At 35.7% G+C, this 13,670-nt stretch overlaps 3 protein-coding genes across 9 annotated transcripts; 1 reads left to right on the plus strand and 2 right to left on the minus strand.

Annotated features, from left to right (window-relative positions):
• The first annotated feature begins 1,340 nt into the window (after positions 1–1,340).
• LOC100266694 (putative glucose-6-phosphate 1-epimerase) lies at positions 1,341–5,162 on the plus strand. The gene is made up of 10 exons (XM_002265558.4): positions 1,341–1,460; positions 1,542–1,631; positions 2,065–2,178; positions 2,485–2,536; positions 3,069–3,206; positions 3,422–3,520; positions 3,914–4,011; positions 4,279–4,386; positions 4,484–4,565; positions 4,876–5,162. The coding sequence occupies exons 1-10, from the start codon at positions 1,393–1,395 to the stop codon at positions 4,939–4,941; spliced, it is 915 nt and encodes a 304-aa protein (XP_002265594.1). The 5' UTR covers positions 1,341–1,392; the 3' UTR covers positions 4,942–5,162.
• Positions 5,163–5,360: 198 nt separating this feature from the next.
• On the minus strand, positions 5,361–7,478 carry LOC132252520 (uncharacterized LOC116803646). 3 transcript variants are annotated; one of them, XM_059736421.1, is made up of 3 exons: positions 7,401–7,478; positions 6,550–6,626; positions 5,361–6,443 (listed from the first exon to the last, which is right to left on the minus strand). In XM_059736421.1, exon 3 carries the CDS (start codon positions 6,417–6,419, stop codon positions 5,520–5,522), a length of 900 nt encoding a protein of 299 aa, XP_059592404.1. In that variant the 5' UTR covers positions 6,420–6,443; positions 6,550–6,626; positions 7,401–7,478; the 3' UTR covers positions 5,361–5,519. The 3 variants fall into 3 exon arrangements, with proteins under 3 accessions (XP_059592404.1, XP_059592402.1, XP_059592403.1); XM_059736419.1 differs by having other exon boundaries at positions 7,029–7,478; XM_059736420.1 differs by having other exon boundaries at positions 6,550–7,472.
• A 119-nt stretch (positions 7,479–7,597) lies between these two features.
• Positions 7,598–13,557, minus strand: LOC100244526 (phosphopantetheine adenylyltransferase). 5 transcript variants are annotated; one of them, XM_059736423.1, is made up of 9 exons: positions 12,997–13,523; positions 11,058–11,352; positions 10,517–10,562; positions 10,253–10,407; positions 10,026–10,097; positions 9,089–9,148; positions 8,455–8,549; positions 7,984–8,053; positions 7,598–7,845 (listed from the first exon to the last, which is right to left on the minus strand). In XM_059736423.1, exons 4-9 carry the CDS (start codon positions 10,376–10,378, stop codon positions 7,744–7,746), a joined length of 525 nt encoding a protein of 174 aa, XP_059592406.1. In that variant the 5' UTR covers positions 10,379–10,407; positions 10,517–10,562; positions 11,058–11,352; positions 12,997–13,523; the 3' UTR covers positions 7,598–7,743. The 5 variants fall into 5 exon arrangements, with proteins under 5 accessions (XP_059592406.1, XP_010649133.1, XP_019075024.1 ...); XM_010650831.3 differs by lacking the exon at positions 11,058–11,352 and having other exon boundaries at positions 13,042–13,557; XM_019219479.2 differs by lacking the exon at positions 11,058–11,352 and having other exon boundaries at positions 12,997–13,546.
• Between the last annotated feature and the right edge of the window lie 113 nt (positions 13,558–13,670).

The raw sequence follows: 13,670 nt of genomic DNA on the forward strand, positions 1-13,670 counted from the left end.
ATGAGTTAAAATAAATAAAATGAGTTTGAAGTAGCAAATAAAAATAATTTATCATCTTTAACTCTATTTTTTATTTTCCTTCACTTTTCTTCTCAATTTTTTTTCCTTTGCATTTTCCCTCAAATTTTTCAAGAACCAAACATATAATGATATAACTTAAAGTTAAAATTAACTTTAAATAATAAATAAAAATAATTAATTTATTCTTAAATTCATATCTTCATTTTACTTTTTTATCATTATTTACATTAATTATTTCCACAATTTCTTTTACTACAACATGACCTCAATTGTTACTTAACCCCCTTTATCCTATTGATAAATATGTTAATTTAATAAATTATAATAAATTTTAAATTTATTTTATCATACAATCTTAATATTTAAAATAAGAATTAAGTAATAAGTATTAAATTTTACCCCACACATCGACCATAATCATATACCATAACTTATTTACCTCACATTTAACACAATCAAAATTTAATTTTTGATAAATAAATCAATTGAATTATAATTACATTAGGCTGAAAGGTTAATCATAATGATTTAAATAAAATTTAATTTGATTTGATTATTAATTAAGTTATATAAAATTTTGGTCTATCTAATTAGATACTTTTAATTTAATCATATTTGAATTTATACTTTTGATTTAATCATAATTTATATCATATTCGAATTGAGCAATTTAATGGAGTGTCTAACACACCAACATTACCCATCTAACACACCAACATTACCCATCTACATAAAAGTGCACCCTTGATTCTAACTTAGAGCTAAAGTGGTCTTTGTTTTTTTCACTTAAATTTAAATAGAACTTAAAATCAAAAATTTGTATCAAATGTTAAAAAATAAAGAAAAATACTAATCTTATTTTAAGTATTTAAAAAAAATTAAATATTTTATTTTTTTTTCATTTAGTAAAAAAAATATAAATAATAAATAATAAGTCAAAATTAAAAATAAAAAAAAATCTAAAAACAAATTATTTTAAGCAAAATTTTAAGAAAACAATCCGTTTTCTAACCTTCTATTTAACCCATTCGAGGGGAATTCTTTCTTGATCGATTGGATTATGTTAATACTGGAGGGCTGGATGTAATTAACAAATTTTAATTATTTTTAATTTATTAAATTTATCTTAATTTCTATCAACAAATAAATAAATGCAATATTCTCAGAATTTTCTTTTGGTATTTTCTCAAATATCTATCTTGAATTTCAAATCATTGTGCCCCTTCTGGCAAGATAAATAATAATATTTAAATAAATAAATAACAGAAATACCAAGAATATCCGAATATTTTTAAGAGAATAATATAAACATAATATGCTTACATTTGAAGCAGCTGCGATAGTTATACCCGCTGTGGCACACAGACGAAGATGGCTACGCTTTCTATGGTGCCAACCTCAACCCTTCTAGCTTCTTCAAACCTTGGGCGAGTCAACCGGTCAGTTGAATCGTTTTAAACTTTTCTGGGTATTCAATAATTTCTGTGTTGATAGCTGAAACGGAATCAATTGAATCTTAGATACTCGGGAATGGCGTTTGCTAGTTCTGTAAAAGAAGTCAAAGGGGAGGGCAACTTGCCGAAGCTCGTTCTCACTTCTACCCACGGTAGGTACGTATTTGTGAACTGCATTTCTTTGCTTTTATTTGTGAGGCATTTAATCCAATATTGGTATTGTATTTTCGCGATGTTGTATTTCGATTTGGATATTGAGAATCCCATCTCTTGAAACTGAAATTATGCTCTCTGAATTTTGTATCTTTAATCAACAATTGGAGTTGTGTATAATGGGCCCTGAGAAACTGTTCTTGTGCAGTGTTTTTTCTAATGATTTTTACTTACTGAATCTTTGATGATAAGGAACTGGGAAATTGACGTTTTTAACATATGGGTTGAGAGACCAGTAATTAGAAAGAAAAAAAAATGGAAAGCTCATCAAGATAATGTATCATTACTCTGAACATTTGGAGAATGTAGCATTGCTGCATTGCTATGAGGGTCATAGTTATATGATCTCACTTGTGATTGAACTTGTTGTTTGCAGTGAGGCTGAGATATATTTATTTGGAGGTTGCGTCACATCTTGGAAAGCTGCAAGTGGCAAGGACCTCCTCTTTGTTCGCCCGGATGCTGTATTTAATGGGCAGAAACCTATCAGGTTTTGTTGTCACTGACAACTCATTACTTGCATCTCTGGAAATGATGTTTGAGCTATAGATGATTCATGGGTTTAATTTTTAAAATTTCACCTTGTTTTGTATTTATTTATTTTAGTTCTTGTGGTAGTGGAAGTTCTCTTGTTCAAGCTGGAGTTGTAAACTCTCTTAGATGGAGTTATGATAACTAAAAAAATTTTGAGTTTTGCTTCTTCCGGTGCTCGTGGATCCAATTTTGCTCTCTTTGGTTGTGTACTTTGATATTTTGGTTATCTTAAAACATATACTGATTATATCTCTGTTGACAGTGGAGGAATTCCACATTGTTTCCCACAGTTTGGACCTGGCCCAATGCAGCAGGTAGGGTCCTCCATCACTGTTCCTTTCGCTAGTAATAGCCTTCATTCATCCACTTGTTTCCAGCCGTTAGGAGTTAATTGTGTAGCTCATGAGCTGTCAACTACATCATTTTGAGTGGCTGCATAATAATGTCACCCACCAGCTATGCCTTATGGTGATGCTGCAATCAACGCTTCACCCTAAGTGAGTGCCTTTAGTATATATCCTGGAGGGTCATAATGGAATGTCATGGATCTTCTACATGGATGGTTTGGCCAAAAGCATAATGGTTAATGTGGTATGCTTGTATTGAATCTAGTGACTAGTAAGCTTGTTCCCACCATTGAGAAATCCTATCTTTTGCAAGTTGTGACAGCATGGTATACCTGTACTGCTAATGGTAGACCTTCAAGTCTTATGAAAAAGTCATTCAAGTATTCTTGGTGAAAATTATTAACACTTGCATGTGTCTTGTTTTTTAGTTTTATTTCTTATTATCATTTTGTTGCTTTCAGTATTTGATTCTAGTATCTGATGCTTTTGTGGTTTACAGCATGGTTTTGCAAGGAATATGAATTGGTCTGCTGTTGATTCTGAAAATGTGGAAGGAAATCCTGTTGTAACTCTAGAGTTAAAGGATGGTCCTTACAGTCGTTCCATGTGGGATTTCAGCTTTCGAGCTTTGTATAAGGTCAGATAGTTGTTTAATTACCTCTATGGGAAAAGAGTTCAGCTAGCTGACTCTTGAAGATTCCCTTGGTGTATAATACCCACATTAAGGTTACATGACAAAGGACCACATAACTTGTAGCTTTGGTGTCACCTTGCCCTATGATAGTATTCTAGATTTCCATGTGTAATATTGCATTTTTTGCATCATATCTTATGGCTTGTTTGCATATGCAGGTTATCCTGAACAAAAACAGCCTGTCCACAGAATTGGTAATCACAAATACAGACAAGAAGCCATTTTCATTTAGTACTGCCTTGCACACATACTTCAGTGTAAGTGCCAGAGTTCCATGCTCAGGATCCAAATACTATGCTTTATCTGACTATATTGAGCTTTCTAATTTTCCATCCTTGGTGGTATTAATGAAACTTCTTGTAGTTGGACCACTATTCTGGAATTTCAAATTATGTAGCGATTTAAATAATTCAGAAATCAGGGTATAATTGGAAAAGATGCTTTCTGATGGGGAGATTTTGGGAGAATGAATGCTATGCATAAAAGAAAAGGAACATATGTTGACATTCACAAATGGTAACTGAATGGTTCTTGGTTTGACAGATAATTTGGAATTCCATGCAGTTTCACTGCATTCAGTATAATTCTAATCATACCTCAGTCAATTGGGTTACAGATGCTTATGAAAATCAGGGTAATTTAAAATGCAGGCTTCAGCCACAGGAGCATCAGTGAAAGGCCTGAAAGGTTGCAAAACACTGAACAAAGATCTAGATCCTACTAATCCGTTGGAGGGTAAGGAGGAAAGGTTTGTATTAAGGAATTCGAGGCTTTCATTAGTTATGTCCATTTGAAACTAAAGAATCTCACAATTCATTGAATGATGCACTGGGATTTTATATGTTGTAAAATTATCTTATCCAAATCCCAATCTCCAGCTTTAAATATAAAGGGATGGATAATTGCATGTGTTGCTTAAACACGCATACGCATAAAATAACTATGATGTTGCAGCAATCTCTTTCTGAATCTGTGGCAGAAACTGATCCATGCTCTGAATTGGTTAACATTTCAGGGACGTAGTAACTTTTCCTGGATTTGTGGACTGCATTTACCTTGATGCCCCTAATGCGTTGCACCTTGATAACGGCTTGGGTGATATCATAACTGTCAAGAATACCAAGTATGTCAAATGGAAACCTAATTTGAAGCTCTGATCTGATTAACTAGGATTTCTGAATTTCACTCTTTTGGCTCTCATATCATTCTTACCCATGCAGTTGGTCAGACACAGTTTTGTGGAACCCATATCTGCAGATGGAAGCATGCTATAGAGATTTTGTCTGTGTTGAAAATGCTAAGGTATTAAACTATCCATGTGCTTCCCAATTAACTAGCTTATGCACGATGGAAACTAGATTTGTCTAATTGCTACTAAATTTATTGCTCATGGATGCATCAATTGAACTAATCCAATCAGTAGACTATAATGGATACAGTATAGGCCAAGAAATTTTATTCAATTGCTTTCCTAACAAAAGAATTTGTCACCTGGCAAAGAAGAGGCATGCTGATTTGAAAGTTTGCAAATTCTCTTCCTGGAGCTTCAGATCTTTGTTTTCTCATTTTTTATGTTGGAAGTTAAAACATTTTATTTTCATGCCCACCTCAGATTGGAAAGGTCCAGCTAGAGCCAGAACAATCTTGGAGCGCCATTCAGCATCTTAGCATTGACTGAAGAGCAGCCAAATATGGCTTCCAAGCTCTTAGGACTAATTCATCTTTTATTTATTCTGTATCTGAATTTTACCCCTGCTTTACCTTTTCAAAGTTTCCAGCATACACCATCATACTCTCCTCTTAATAATGTTGAACAATGCTGGTTATAACATTTACTTTTACCACTTTTCTAGGGTATAGGGGGTGAATTGATACCAATAAAATTTTGTGTTTAATTAACGGGAATCACTTTTAATTATATCCAAATCAGCAGTTATCATGTTTATTCTGCTCTAGGCAACAAACATGGCCAAATGCACTGATTTCAATCAGCTTCAGGATCTGCAAGCACCCCAGATCCCCAACTTCAGGTTATTTCTTTGCTTCATGGTGGAAAAAGGAACATCCCCCAATTAAAAATAGAGACAAGAAGAGAAATAAAAAAAAAATGAAAGATAAATAAACAAAACAAATAGTTTCGTAAATGTATCTGAATGTGCATTCCCAAAATGTATTGAACAGGTTTGGAAGCCATCAGCAGAGTCCTTGACCTCAGGAAAGGTCGATCACACATGAAATTTTCTTTTCAGATTCCTTTTAAGAAGTGAGCATTGAAATGAAGCACACCAGCAATATGATGAGCCCCACAGCCCAAACCCAATACACCCATTTCTTCCCCTTCTTCATCTGCTTGGCATAGACAAGACTATTGGTTCCACCACTGATGAAGTTCCCTGCAATTGCCACATTCTCCTCTATATCATCCATCTTCTCGCCTTGACTCCCAACCAAAACAGCCATGTCAAGTAATACTTGACGAAGCTTATCCAAGCTTCTCTGAATCTCCCTCAAGGCTTCATTCCTCTCTCTGTTCACCAAATCCCCTCCTGTTTTTCCTTCAAATGCTTCTATTTGTACGCTTCCTGTCATCATTTTCTCCACCACTTCCTCGCTTGCTTCACTTCCAGTGGCATTATAGTACCTTCTCTTGAGAGTTTCTCTATGATCCCATAAGATCCTCTCCCGCAGTGAATGGAAATCATTCATCATGTCCCTAAGCTTACTTCTCAATCCATTCGTGACCGACATTCTCGTCCTATCAACTGGACTTCCTTCTCTATATGCTTCTGATATTCTGCGGTTTCTTACATTTGATTTGTCTATAGCTTCTAGTCTTGCCTTCACAACTTTGGCCTTGCGAAGAATAGTGAGTGCATTAGAGTCCATGCGGTCTCTTAGGCCACGAAGGACCTCAGCGCTGTGAGTTGATTTAGTCTCTTCATTCAGGTTGTGAAGATCAAGGACGAGATTAGTAATCTCTTCCATGACAGTCTTGATAGCGGCCACTTCTTCAAAGAACTGAGAGAGGTTCTCTTCATCTTTAGGCTTGAGTTTGCCTATTTCTATGTCTGCTTCTGCTTCTGCTTCAAGATCCATCTCTGCTTGTTTCTTTAGTTCCACATAACTTAAGAACGATTTTGTCATGAGATCATTCATTTCTGCAACTGTTTCTAGATCCACCTGTGAAATTTTTGGAAAATTCATAAGCAGATTGAGAATGATTCAATAAAAGAACATTGAAAGAAAATATGGGAACCCATTGGATTGTAAAAGAAAAGAAGTGCACCCTTCACAGATTGAGATTAAAGATCAAAGTCCCTGGATTCTTGGTTTCCTTTTGAATTTGTTTCTTCTCGGAGAGATCTGAATCAGATAGATAAAGATATATGAAGACAATGCCATGAAACTCCAGACAGAAATGTGAAACAAAAAATCAAATTAACCCATGAGGATAACAAAAAAATGGGTTCAAGAAATCTGGGTGATTCCGATTCCATCTTTCTTGTTTGGTTGCCAAGAAAATCAAAAAAAGAAAAAATCCAAATTGTGAATCTCGTACTCATATTCATGTTGTTTGGTTTCAAATAAGCGAAAATGCATCACTAAACTAAGCCTAATAGTTAGGTCCCAATTAATGAAAAACCAAAGATTCAAAACTCTATCTACCAATAATTTCCAACATTTTATTCTCAAACCCATAAGAGAAGAGGAAGTTACAACTAAAAGAGAAAGGAAAGATGATACTAAAGGTGGGGTTGGAAAAACCTTGAAGAAGAAATCAGTACTACGATGCCGATGATCCTCTCTGTGTGATAGGATGTAGAGAACGACTTATCAGATCAAAAGAAAGAAATGTCAGTTTTAGAGGATGGCTCCAAAAGAAATGAGGGCTTGAGTCGTGATTGTTCAGTTAACGTTAACTTTGCCTTTTTTCAAATATTTGAAATTCCGTTCACATAGACATAACCGTCAATAATGTAGGCAAACAGTGCGTCCCACCAAAATAGGTGTGAATTCATAACGACAGCGTACGTTAATCTCATTGGAGAATTTGTTACTTTGAATCGTGAAATCTGCCTTTGAAATCACATCCAGTCGAAAGTCTGAATATATCAGATTGATTGAACATGTACTCACCCGAAGGAATTTCCCCCCTTTTTTTTTCCCAATCAATGTCGTGTTCGCATCCAGGGCAACTCAAATTTCCAAGAAAACCTGAAACAGGTAACTTTCTTTACTCGCGGTTTATGAAATTTGATATTTCTGTCATTGGGATTACATTCCCATGTTGACATTAAAATTAGGAGGCCTGTGAAAAATAAAACATCCATAAATGACATAAGTCAAATGCCCATTAAAATTAATCCTTCCTAAAGTTGACAGCTTGCCTCAATTCTGCCTTATAACACATACAAATTGTCTGTTGGGACCCAAATTTGCTGCTTCTAAATTTTATTTTATTCCATCAAACATTGTTCAACTAAACGCTATCCACCGTGCTCTCAGCCTCAAGTCTCCTCAATGCTGTGGAACTCAGTTTTTCTCCTGTCACGTCCTCAGGGAGGATATCAACAACTTCAACCTACACAAGCTACTAACAAGTAAAAACCAAAACTTTTGACAATCTTCTCAAGTAATTAATGAAGAAATCGACATGCCTAAAATAACGATAGTTGGGAATTTCAAATGGATCAAGTATACAGAAACCAGAAACTCAAACCTTTAGTTGTGAGAGCCCTTTCTCAGCTCTCTTCTTATTTACTGATAGTCCCCCAGGTAAAGTCTCCTTGCTGCATGGCAACCAAACTAGTTAATAAAAAATAACTCTGCCAAAACTTGCTTGGAACAAGTAATAAGAATTATGCTTCAGACTGACCAATTATATTTTCCTAAGTCTTTTGTTTAACTCTATAATTTCATCACAAATCATAAAAGTCATTACAACTATAGGTAAAAGTTCACATTCTTAGAGTTACAGGAACAGGAAGGGATATGGAGGAGGCATTAGAGGGAAGATAGAGAATGTTCAACTATCCAATCATTAGACAACTTATGGATTCCCAATATAAATACAAGCTGCATATAGTCATATAATTAATAAACTAAGAAGAATAACAAAAATGAATATACAAGGGTGCTTTGCAGCCAAAACATAAAGTAACATGTTATTGAAGATTGATTAGTGGCAAACCTGACAACAATAGCCTCCAAATTTTCATCAATGATTGAAGGACCATAGGGGTCAATAATCGGTTCAAGTTGCACTACTAGCTCTGGTTTGATAGACTGAGAAAAAATTTGCAGGAAAAAAAGAAAAGATAAATTGTCACTACCACAATAAGAGAAAGAAACTAGTTTACTTTACACTAAAATCTGCTGTTGAAGTGACGACATAAGCCCTTTAGTACCACATTGCATCCAAACTTGGAAGTCTTTCTGATCAAAAGGAGGTTGTGGGTTTCATGATCCATGTGTTGGGTCAATTTATAATTTACTTGTATGGGAACTTTCAGTTCAACAACCTTTTGTCATAAATATAATACACCAGTGTTTCCTCCAATCCTTTCCAGGAAAGAATGCCCCACAGTTAGGCATGAGACAGAAGGCAATTAGACTGAAAAGTACATAATGAGACCAAACTGTGGGGAAGCACATGATGTACTTCAAAGTTCCCATCTCACCTACAATCAGCAGACCTGCCTATACAGCCCCTCATTTTTGTACTTCGGCATATGAAACCCATTTTGTATCATTTTAGAAATGGATGACATGTAAACACTGAAACTAGAAAGAAGAAACAGAACACAGCACATTCTATATTATACCTTAATATACTCTTCAACACTATGCATCCTTTTCTCAATCGGTTCTATTAGACCAGCAAACTGCAACAGAAAAAGCAAGTTGATAGAAATGCACCTATCTTGACTGTATATGGAACAAAAAGAAGTATAATACTGTCAAAAGTACAATACAATCAGAGTATGATATGAGAGAAGGAAACCCGCTAAAACTGGTAAAGCAAAATTGTTTGTAAGTGGATTGCTGATTCTTAGGGTGTGCTCAGATGTAAATTCATGGGAAAATGAGTTCTAATGACCATTACAGTTGAGATGCAAGGTGTTTCAAGATCAGTGAAACAATCTCCAACCATCAGAGGAGTTTATTCCATAATGTTTACAAGAAATTGTTATTGACATAATTCTTAAATGAATAGTTGCCACCAGCTTTCCAGAAGGACCTCCAGAGAGATCATTTTTAAGGAGGTGTTTAAGATGAGCTAACCCAGAACTGGCCATTAAGAGTCATCCTAAATTCATCCTCCATGAAACAAAATTACAAAAATTTCCTTTAAATTCAATTAAAAAAAAATTGTAACTTCGCATTTTAGGAGATTAACAAGTGAAAAGTTTGTAAGGAATAATTCAAAATCTTTGAAAGTGAAAATATACGACCAAATAATAAGACATTGAATTGATGTAAATTCCAAGTATAGGATAAAATCAAGATTGAATAAGCTCAATACATGCCACAGTTGCTGAGTCAAAATGCAGTAACATCCAAAGTTTATGGGGGCTAGGTTGGAGTTCATAGGGATATATTTACAAACACCACATGTATGCAACGGCCTACCTAAACATCCCTGTACACCCTCTCCGATGAAATGGCTAAACCAAAGACCCAGTTTCCAGTCAGTAGCATGCAAGAGTTCATTACATGGGTAAGTAATCCAATAATATCAGCAAAAGTCTGGCATCTCACCTGTTTTTTACTCAACATCGGTCCATCACAAACCCCAATGACAATACGATCCCTTGCAAGCTCAGCCGATGCCTAGAACAAACATTTCACCACCATTAAAGAGAATCAAAGAGGAACCAGAAAAGCACCATTTTTTGGTTGCTGGGAAAGGGAAAGAGAGAAGAAAAACTAAATATTTTGCTTTCCGCTGTTATCCAAAGGTTTCTGGGAAATCAAACTGAAGGAACCTTGAGAAAAAAGCGATGGCCGTCGTGTAATCTATCAAAAGTTCCGCCCAGAACAACAGCTCCATATGAATTTGGTGGAGAGAGATTTGAATCAGCAAAGGAGTCTTTCGAATTTGAAACCGCCATTAGTGAAATAAGATCTAGAGACAACAACTCTGGTTGTGGTACAAAAATATAAATTAAAAAGAATGAAACATTAGGGACTTTCAGGCAGGATTTTCATTTCATTCACCAGGAAAGGAAACCAAGAAAATGGTTACATACATTGAACTTGGACTAGTTCACCTGCCCCACCAACCACTTCATTCCTCTGGACGCAAGTTGAAGTCAACATTTAGAATATTAGCATTTTACAAATGTTAAAAAGATGCAGGATGATATATAATCAAAGATCTTTCAACCGGTTGGTGGGCATATATTTGTACAATTTTGACTCAACGCCCCTGACCAACCCAAGATGAACATCCATATAAGGTATCTTCTATTATGTTCAGCTTTTGGCTCTAAAAAGTGGAGAGCAAGAAACTGCATGTTAAGCCCAAAACGGGCTGATTTGGCTCTTAATTTTGGACACAAAAGTGGGCAACAGCTGAAATGTTTTTGCAGCCCAATTGAAATGGACATTATTTGGTATTGAGGATTGTGACAAAAGGAGAATTTTGGGAGTAACCCACACAGTATAAATTATCTTTTACCTAGGCAAGTCCCGAACCAAGCAATTTTTTACAAGCAAGACCCAACCTCAAGGTCAGAGTTTTGACCATGAAATAGCAGAAAATAAACTTGCAGATAAACAACCACATACATTGGCAACCCACCAACAAGCCCCTATTTACTGGGGTGCACAGCCTAAAGGAAGATGGTAACTTTCAGTCCTGGGAACTGACAAATTGCAAGGGCATGAGATGGCCATTCAAGGATCAAGTTGGACCTCCCTCAGCAATGATGTTGCAGTTCTCCGAGCCAAAACTCCTTAATTATCCTACACATTACTGACTTAGAAGGTTGAGGATGTATGGCTACCACCACACTGTTGTCTAAAGCAGGCTCCTACACCTGAATTTTCAGCACCTGACCAGAGCTTGTTGCTGGCATATCATCTTATGTTGAGGACCAAATTTGCCATTACAAATATATCGATGTGCATTAAAATTAAACAAGAAGAATGCCAAATTGTTACAAACTGAGAAATGGGAGGCTGGTTAACATAGGATATAGCACTATTCTTTATTTTCACTAAAATCCTGTTAACTTGTTTACAAGTCCTTGAGGTGGAAAATTCACATACCAACTTCAATCTCAAAGCCTCAAGTTCATTTGATGACTGTTAAAAATAAAATGCAGCTCAACAAACATCTTGTGACACATTCTGTACCACTAAAGCATAGACAATGCAAGATGCTCAAACAACCTAAAAACAAGATGCAGACACTAACTCCAACGAGATGTTTCCATGCTTAATAATCAATATAGACCACCATGTAAGAACTGTCAATTCCACACAAACACTGGCATAGTAATAAATGAAAGAAACACCAACAAAATTAAGGAGGCTTCCTATGATTTGCTCTTTCTAAATTGTCTCAAAAACAACCATTGGGTAAAACAACAAGAACTGTGCATGTATAAAGTTAGTTCAGAAACCTGTAGCACAGAAGCACATGTGCAAAGACGTATAGAAAGATAATTGATGATTCAAATCTATCATAATATGGAAAAAGTGGAAAACAGGAAAATTCATCCTCTTCCAGCATTTCCCTCCACTTTCTCAGCAACCAGAACAACACAAAACCTGAAATTTAAAAGAAAAAACAAAATCTTTTCTCCTCCTTCCCTGCATTTGTCCAGCAACCAAACAGAATTTCCAGTTTCTCAGCAGTCAAAATAACACAAAAATGAAGAAGTTAAAAAAAAAATCTTTTTTCTCTCACTTTCTGGGCAACCAAACAAAAATCCCCCACTTCTTCAGCAACCAAAACATCAAAAAAGAAAAATGCAATAAAAAATCAAATTTATTCTCTTCCTTTCCTCTACTTTCAAGAGGGCCAAACAAAGATCCCCAATTTTTTCAGTAACCAAAACCCCCAAAAACCAAAAGATAGAAAAAGGAGGAAAAAATAAAACAAAAAATCGTTAATCTGCTCTTCCATTCTTCATCTTTCCCGGCAACCAAATCAAAGATTGATAAAAAGGAATAATCGAAGCAAAGTTCAATATGCCTTAACGAATTTTCGAAGCCCTTTACTGTCAGTGAGATTGACTAACCTAAGATGATGAGAGCGATAGGGGCCAGCGAGATGTAGGGAGAGACCGAGATTTGAGGGGAACAAGAAAAGGGTCTGAAGATTGAGAGAGAGAAAGAGAGTGATTGGGGACTCCTTTGTGGCTATCCCAACCAGGAGGGGTTCACTCCCACTCCGGGTCGAATGACTTCCATTAGAGAATAGCATAGATCCAGTGGGCACTATATATATAGATAGATAGACAGAAAGAGAGAGAGAGAATCAGGTTCCACAATAATTTAATGGCAGTTAGATTTAGAAGATGGCAAAGCTGTATTACTTGAACTAATTTGTATATTGATATGGGTGATAGAACAATTCAAGTTTGTCATTAAACCACACTCGATTGGATATGTAATATTATAGATTCTTTAGATGTTATAATCTGCCCTTCCCTAAGGCTTGTTGCCAGAAATGATCATTCAAGAAAAATGAAGCAGAGAAGAAAACTGAAATATTTACTTTGAAGGAGCTGTTTATTTATCTTTCATTGCCAATAGAAAGTACCGGGCTTGGGTATTGTCATTTATCGAATTGAGCCCGATCGGTCCAACCCCAAAGTGCACCCATTTTGATGATTGATGGTGATTTTCTACACACGTTCACCGCCACGCAGCGACGAGGACGCTGAGGGTGGACTGAGAGGCGGCGACGGGAGGTGTGATGGTGAGGAAGTGAGAAATGAGAGAGAGAGGTGGAGGGGCGGCCAGGAGCTGACGCTGGAGGAAAGAAAACTAGCAAAAAATCAAAAGAAAGAATAAAGGGTGAAGAAGAGCGTTGCAAGTGGGTGACGGCGGACAAGAAAAATTAAAAAAAAAAAAAAAAGGGAAAAAAAATGCGGTTTTATAGTTTGAATGGGTGGTGAGGATCAAACAAAAATCGAAGGGGCAGGATTTACTGTTCAGTCTCTTCCTAAAGGGCAAGTAGACCGAAGTCTGAAACTGATTCCCAATTGGGCCTGAAAACCTAGATGAAGATGGGTCATACAAACACTAACCAAATGTGCCTAAGATAAGTGCAAAATGAGACCAAGTCTAGGACGGACTTAAACATATTTGAAATGAAATAAAAATAATAATATTTTTCATGTGTAAAATAGTTTTAAATCTATTTTATTTAAAATGAGTTTGTCAAAT

Source organism: Vitis vinifera, chromosome 4 (assembly GCF_030704535.1).
Source record: "Vitis vinifera cultivar Pinot Noir 40024 chromosome 4, ASM3070453v1".
Classification (NCBI taxonomy): Eukaryota; Viridiplantae; Streptophyta; class Magnoliopsida; order Vitales; family Vitaceae; genus Vitis; species Vitis vinifera.